The following is an 8,254-nucleotide window of genomic DNA, read 5'->3' as shown; positions in this document are numbered from 1 at the left end:
CCGTGTGGTCCTTAGCCATATGTCCGACGCCATATAACCGTAAATAAAATGTGTTGAGTGCGTCGTTAAATAAACCATTTCCTTCCATATAACCGTAAATAAAATGTGTTGAGTGCGTCGTTAAATAAACCATTTCCTTCCATATAACCGTAAATAAAATGTGTTGAGTGCGTCGTTGAATAAAACATGTGTTTCTTTTTTTTGTGTTCACTAACGAGAAACAAATTTAAAAACAAAATTCCTACATTAAATACATTGCGATTTTGTTTTGTTTAGTATTGTAATGCAGATTTTGAAATATTGACTTTTATTTGATAAATATGAAACAATGGGCCTATGAAATTTTAAGAATCTAACTTTGCTTAAAGAAAGGCAAAAATACAATTTGAAAATCGTTTTCTTAAATATTAACGCAAAAATTGAATTTTAAAATCGTTTAGATTTGCAGAATAGTTCGTGCTTGATTCAGTAAAAGTACAAAATCTGAAAATATATTAAATATTAGTTTACTCTTTGAATTGTACTTAATCGAAATTTGCATCAATATACTACTTTTAATCAAATATTTGTTTGAAGGAAAAAAAAACCCAAAAACCAAACAATATATATATTTGATATTTTACATATTAAAAAACACGAGTAACGAATTCTATTTATCCTATAATTCTTCTAAAATAGCATTTTAATTCAATTGTTAGTAGTAATCACAGTACTAAAGTCGCCACCATCGTAATATTACGTCATCACAATTATCACAAATTACTTTGACGTCACGCATTTTAACTAAATCTTTGAAAACGTTGCGCTGAGGTATACAGATCTTGGGTCTCACTACACAGATCACTTCCGGATGAGAGTCATCACGGTCCACTATAGTTCCTAATTGTGACACAAGTTATCGTTCACATATTCACTTCTAGGAAATGGTGAAGAATTAAAACAATATGTATGTTTAATGGTTATCTTTCTGGCTGTTTTTTGCCCATGCTAATTTGTAATATTGTGCATTGACCTTTCGGGACATGGATGTATAGCGCAAGAGACAGCCGGAGTGAATCGGTTAATGAACCACTTGTTCGGACCGGTACTACAGCCAGATGCAGTCATATATCAAACAACTGAGACGGAAATGTTCTCAATTTTGGAGTGAAAATAAATGCTTATATAATGTATGTTCGCAATGGTGTGTGTTGTTAGTGCCAACGAGAACCCGTTCTATTGGCAATCTCCGTTTGAAGTTGGGCAATTTAATAAGGGTTTCAATGGCAGATGACATCTGTGTAGTGAGACCTTGGCTTGTAAGCAAATGACCCATGCACAGCAACACATTACCTAGAGACCTTGCAAATTTGCATACCATTATTAACCGGGTCTGTGCACTAAATTATCATATGGGTTTGTGACATGGATATCATGGTTAAGTTATAGGATAAATAAATAAATAAATATGAATATACACCAGTGGTAATAGTGAGTATCACTTGTTATTTAGTGGTGCCAGTCTGGGGTCTGTGTGTTCTCCGCCAAGGCGCCATCTAGACCACGTAAGTTGCGTTCTCAAAGTTCGGCTCGCACTATCTTGTGATCTGCTAATTTTATGGAAATCAGTTGGGGCGGGGGGTTGCACGTGCCCCCCCCCACCCCCCCCCCCCACACTTGTGAGCCTTTCTTTATTCTTTTTTCTTTACACATTAATATTTGCCATTGTAACCAAATTCTGATATAGAGTTTGTACCCGATCCGTCAGTGCCCCCCCCCCCCCCCCCCCCCCCCCCCCCCCCCACACACACACTCCCAAAGTCGTTCCTACGGGCCTGGTGCAGTATAAATACATACATTAAATAAATAAATGTTGTTCAAATAATAATAATAATAATAATATCACCACCAACAATAACAAGATTACATTTATCTATATATCCATCCATCCATCTATCTATCTATCTATATCTATCTATACATCTATACATCTATCTATACATCTATCTATATGTCTTTCTGTTTGTCTATCTATTTTTCTCTCTGCGGCTGTCAGAGCGTCCATCAATCTGTCTGTCGACTTTTGGATGTCCCAAACTAGTTTATAAGCAACCTTACTTTAGAAACGAACTAGCCCCATTAAAACAAGAAGAACAAACAACATTACATATTATGTCAATATCTTTCATTGTTATTTTGTAACCTCTACTCCGTTATCTCCCCATAGTTAACTGCCCTGCCGGCGACGACCCGGATGTGCGATGTACCTTGGATCTCTGTACGATTGCGTTTTTAAATGACCAGCTGTGCTGTGCCACGTGCAAAGGACCACGCCCAACAAACAAACCACGCCCAACGATGTCAGGCGGAATGAAACTAGCACCGACTCAGTCTGTTGGTATTTTCCCTGTCAAACCGACTCAGTCTGTTGGGATTTTTCCTGTTAAACCGACTCAGTCTGTTATGGTCCAGAATACACGCCAACGTCCTGGAATTGCACCGACCCAGTCTGTTTCGTTTCAGGGCCAAAGACCAGGCCCATAGGAACCGGGTGGGTGGGGTGGGAGTGGGGGCTATGACCTCCACTTGAGGACGAAATGTACGTTGTTGTTGTTTTGGTCCTACTCTATATAAAAATAAAAACCTGGCTTGGTTTCATTGAAAAAATGTCTCTACTGTTGAGTTTATTTTGTTTGAATTAGAACCGTTACTTTACCACTAATACGTTTACTTTCATTGTGGCGGAACTACGTCAATGTCACGTGTTTATTAGTTAACTAAATTAAGTATTTATATATTTATTTATTTATTTAACTATCTATTTTAAATTATTTTTTATTGTTTTATTAGTGTATGTTTTCTCTCTTTTTTAATTTATAAATATTTTTATATTATAGTAAATAATTTAATTTATATTTATGTTAAAACAGACAATTGTCACCCATATATAATGTATCGCATTCTACTATCAACTTATTGAATCTGATAGCAGATTACCACAGCATAAAAAAACCAGTGAGCACAAATTGCTTATACTCTTACAACGTATGACATACTGTTATTACATTGCACAATCAACTTTCAACTCGGTACAAGCAACACATACATATTCAGACATATTTTGAACAGATTAAAGCTAAAGTTTGTTTTTTGTTTAACGACACCACTAGAACACATTGATTTAGGTAATGACCATATAACCAGCACATCTAAAAACTCCATTTGGTTATGTCTATTGTAAACTGAATTGTTTTTCTAAAGAACTAACTGTATATTTGGCATTTCTTGAAATAAATACCTGGCTACAATATAACTGTAGGCCCTTGAATCATCAACTTCGCCTGTTCCAATTGCAAATGACGTCAATTTCTAATTTCCGGGTGTTATTTCCATTTGATCCCGGGAAAAAGAATGTAATTAACCAATCATAATACAGAACACATTCCAGTCAGTTTACAATTATCAATCATCGTCTATTGGATGTCAAACATTTGGTAATTTTTACATATAGTCTTAGTTACATTTCTCCGTTAGTAGCAAGATATCTTTTCTATGCACCATCCCACAGACAGGATTGCACATACCACGGCCTTTGGTACACCAGTAGTGATGCACCAGCTGGAACGAGAAATAAACCAATGGGTCCACCCACAGAGATCGATCCCACAGCGACGGCGCATCAGTTGTGCGCTCTACGACTGGACTACGTCCCGACCCTTGTACAGATTAAGTGCCACGACCTGCAAATTAATTTTAAAAGATAGAAACAAAAGTCTTACTTGTTTCATATGTCTTATATATTAACTGGATGTTTAAATGTTTTAACAAGTCAAATGAATGCTTTCACTTGTGTAGCCAGATTTTTAGATTGTCTGATTGAGGGGTGGTGCATAGCCTCCGTGCCCCCCCCCCCCCCCCCCCCCCCGCTCAAACACACACACCTCGCTATGTAAATTAATGTTTAAAAAAAAAATGTTATACCTCTTTTATATGATGTCTGCATATCTAACTTGGGCTAGACATTATTAAACAATTTATTTTTCAGCTGAACCTCACCTACAAACAACTTGCAACAGCAAACACTTAAATTAATCCCATAATTTTATCTCTGTTAAAAATGAAAGAGAAAGAAAATATTTACAACCAAATGCGCACACGAAATTGTTCAATAAACAACACAATTTTGTATATAAAATACGACCGGAAGTGCGTTTACCTCTCATGTCAGTAAGAATACAAATGCAGATCGCCGGCGTACAACATACCAACGTACAGGAGCAGAAGGTCAACAATCGGGTTTTGCGTTTTCATTGGACGGCTGTGTCCTTGGTTAGCCCCGGGCTGAGATTATCAGCCGCGAACGTGACAGAAACGTCAAAGATTTGACGTACGGACAATGCGCGTAACACCGCCCGACCAGCCAGCCAGAATCGGCCTGTAAATTCCGCCAATATTGAGTGACTGTCTCTGAACAAAACATGTTTCCTATAAAACATCATCACTTTCATTGAATGTGTTCAGTTCTGTCGTGACTTCTTTGGTTCACTGACTAGAAACAGATTTAAAAGAAAGAGAAATGTTTTAGATTTAATATATTGTGTGTGTTTTGGTTCAGTATTGTAAAGCAGATTTTTAAATATTGACTTATATTTGATAAATTTGAAACAAAATTTTAAAAATCTAAAAAAAATTTTAATTTAAAGGCAAAAATACATTAAATATAAATATATTAAATACTAGTTTACTCTTTGAATTGTGATTAAGCGAAATTTGGATCAGTATACTATTTTCAATTAAAATATAAATTTAAATTTAAAAAAAAAAAAAGTAAGTAAAGTAAAATAAAAATAAAAATAAAAATACACACGATTTGATCGCAGCTAAAATATTTTTATTTTATCTCATTCTGTGTTATTGTAAATTGTCGTTGAAAGTGAAAAAAAAAAGAGTGTAATATAGAATAATAAAAAAAAAAAATCAGCATGGCTCTAGGAATGTACTTGCTTCAATTGGTGATTTGTCTGGCTGCACAAGCAGCTACGAAGTTGGCCATCACTGACGTCCACACCCCAAAAGTCGCAGACACGAAAATTGAACTGAAGACTCGCGGATGGTGCATTATCTGGCCGGATATGCGCGTACCTGTCGGCACGACGTGGAAAGAGCGCTGCCGGAAGTGCGAATGTGTTGGAAATATGCATACAGTGTGCGAAGGAGGGCCGAAATGTAAAAACCCCTACAAACCGTACCATGATTACTTCTGCGGGAAAGTAAGTACAATACAGTTATTGGTACTTAATTTGTACGTTGGTGTATATTATATTGTGTCTGTTTCTGTATATTTATTCATGGGGATGGAATATCAGTTAAAGTGTCCATATGTCGTTCATTGTGCACGCATTATTATTTTGTTTAAATATGTATTGATATATCTCTATCTCTCTTTGTCTCTCTACTTTTCCTCATTCTCTCTTTATTCCCAATCACTTAATGTCTCTCTTTTTCCTCATTCTGTCTTGCTCGGTCTCACTCGCTCTCAATTTTGTGTGAGAGAGAATTATTGTGTGTATTTCTGTCTGTATGTGTCCTTTTTGGTTTTGTCTCTCTGTCTTTCTTGTTCTCTCTATCCCTCTCTATCGTTTATATTTGTATGGGTGGGAGCAACAAAGAGGGAGATAAATAAGAACTAAGTTGCTCTATGTTACTCCAAATGTCTTCGCCAGTCTCTGGTTTTTTTTATATCTATATATGTGTGTGTCTGTCTGTATGGTTATCTGTCTGTCTGTCTCTCTCTGTATCTCCCTGTGTGTCTTTTTCTGTTTCTGTCTGTCTCTTTTCTGCTTCTCTCTCTCTCTCTCTCTCTCTCTCTCTCTCTCTCTCTCTCTCTCTCTCTCTCTCTCTCTCTCTCTCTCTCTCTCTCTCTCTCTCTCTCTCTCTCTCTCTCTCTCTCATGGTTCGTTGTGGTCTTTGATGGGGGTTTTGTCTTGGCTGGAATGTTTTCGTTTCTCTTTTTGGTTCCCTACGCAGTACTGTTGTTGTTGCAGCTGCTGCTGCTGTTGTTGTTGTTGCTGTTGTTGTTATACCTATTAAACACACATTACATATATTTGCCAGTGGAGTGACGACGGCTGCTGCTGTGAGGACATCGGCTGCCAGAAATACGGCAAGACGATTCCGTTTGGTGACGTGTACAACGACCCGCCCAGCGATCCTTGCTCCAAGTGCCAGTGTCTGGGCTTCAGACAGCCACTGTGCCGCAAAGAATTCTGCGTCAACGTCGTGTGTGTGGACGGGGTGAAGCCGCCCGGAGAGTGTTGTCCCAGGTGTTACAGAGGTAAACCTGCTTACTAATCTATAGAAGATGTTTATGTGAAATAGTAAATAGAAATGTCCTGTCCCAGGTGTTACAGAGGTAAACTTACTTACTGATCTATAGAAGATGTGTATGTGAAATAGTGAACAGAAATGTCCTGTCCCAGGTGTTACAGAAGTAAACTTACTGATATATAGAAGATGTTTATGTGAAATAGTAAATAGAATTGTCCTGTCCCAGGCGTTACAGAGGTAAACTTTCTTACTGATCTATAGAAGATGTTTATGTGAAATAGTAAATAGAAATGTTTTGTCCCAGGTGTTACAGAGGTAAACTTACTTACTGATATATAGAAGATGTTTATAAGAAATAGTAAATAGAAATGTCCTGTCCCAGGTGTTACAGAAGTAAACTTACTGATCTATAGAAGATGGTTATGTGAAATAGTAAACAGAAATGTCCTGTCCCAGGCGTTACAGAGGTAAACGTGCTTACTGATCTATAGAAGATGTTTATGTGAAACAGTAAACAGAAATGTCCTGTCCCAGGCGTTACAAAGGTAAACTTGCTAACTGATCTATAGAAGATGTGTATGTGAAATAGAAAACAGAAATGTCCTGTCCCAGGCGTTACAGAGGTGCACGTGCTCACTGATCTATAAAAAGACTTGTATGTGAAATAGTAAAGTAATACAAATTTAGTGTTTTAGGTGAAATTATGATATTCATATGTTAAACTAATAGTTGATGTTAAATAGTTCCAACTGTGACACAGGTATACTTCCTTAGAGATCTGTGGAAGATGTGTGTGTGTGTGTGTGTGTGTGTGTGTGTGTGTGTGTGTGTGTGTGAAATAGTAAACAAATTCAAATGTTCTATCCCAGAAGTAAAATGTTTTATAGAAGATCGAGATCTAACACAGCTATACATCCTTACGGATTTATAGAATGTCATTGAATGATAGTGATAGGGATGGTGATGGCGGGGATGGTGTTGATGATGATCATGATGATGAAAATGTTGATGATCATGATATTGGTGACAATGATTACAGCAATGATTGTGATGATGATCATGATGATAGTTAAGGATGATGACTATACTGTTGATGATGATGCTGCTGCTGCTGGTGATGATGGCGATGATAGTGATGATGATGATGATGATGGTGATGATGGTGTATTCTACTAGCCAACCATTATAGTATGTTCATAAACACAGAACAATAGCTTGTTTATGATGATGACAATATACAGTTGCTAATAACATGTTTTTTTTCTCTTAACACAGGTCCTAACTGTAGTATACCAAAGATGGACGGTGTGGACCGGGCTTCAGTGAATACATCACCTTTGTTGTTGACTCGTAGTCGACGGATTTCGAAGACTGGCGGCTCATACTATCTCTGTCGTTGCGTGGTAAGCGCCCTTTTTTCATTTAGTAAACTAATCTTGGAGTGGCAGTCCTCTTAGTGGCGCTGGATAGTGAATTATTGTCCTGTAAAGAATCTGCTCGGGAGTGGCTGTCAACCTGTTGACGAGACACTAGATAGACATTCGTGGAATCAACCACAAGTTTTCCAAAAAAATGTTTTATTTACCGACAACATTAGAGCTCTGTAGTTAATTAATCATCGGCCTATTTTTTCCCAAATGCCTATTCGACGTATTGTGTTGATTTCTTTACGTGGCCACTACTGGCTTTCATCTTCAGCAATGAAATGGCTATGCTTGAAATAGCACACATACTTATTAATCATCGGCTATTGGATGTCAAACGTTTGGCAACTTTGACCAATAGTCTTAGAGAGGAAATCCGCTACATGTTTCTATTAGTTGCAAGGAATGTTTTACATTTACCATTCCACAGACATGATAGCACACACCACGACATTTGAAACACCAGTCATGGTGCACTCTCTAGGACAAATGTAAAAAAACTAAAAGCCCAATGGGCTCTCAGG

At 37.3% G+C, this 8,254-nt stretch overlaps 2 protein-coding genes across 2 annotated transcripts in view; both read left to right on the top strand.

The window, feature by feature from the left end:
• LOC121378104 (metalloprotease mig-17-like) overlaps positions 1-2,648 on the top strand; it is a 10,886-nt gene extending 8,238 nt beyond the window's left edge. Inside the window, exons 9-10 of the mRNA XM_041506205.1 lie at positions 1,493-1,544; positions 2,207-2,648. Of these exons, the coding sequence (XP_041362139.1) occupies positions 1,493-1,544; positions 2,207-2,523 (369 nt within the window). The 3' untranslated portion in view covers positions 2,524-2,648. The remainder of the gene's footprint in view (positions 1-1,492; positions 1,545-2,206) is intronic.
• Positions 2,649-4,961: 2,313 nt separating this feature from the next.
• On the top strand, positions 4,962-6,330 carry LOC121378103 (kielin/chordin-like protein). Its single transcript, XM_041506203.1, has 2 exons — positions 4,962-5,249; positions 6,094-6,330. Exons 1-2 carry the CDS (start codon positions 4,962-4,964, stop codon positions 6,328-6,330), a joined length of 525 nt encoding a protein of 174 aa, XP_041362137.1.
• Positions 6,331-8,254: the final 1,924 nt, after the last annotated feature.

This window comes from Gigantopelta aegis, chromosome 7 (genome assembly GCF_016097555.1).
Source record: "Gigantopelta aegis isolate Gae_Host chromosome 7, Gae_host_genome, whole genome shotgun sequence".
NCBI lineage: Eukaryota > Metazoa > Mollusca > Gastropoda > Neomphalida > Peltospiridae > Gigantopelta > Gigantopelta aegis.
The sequence above is the reverse complement of the archived record's forward strand: the minus strand, read 5'-3'. Positions and strand labels throughout refer to the sequence as shown.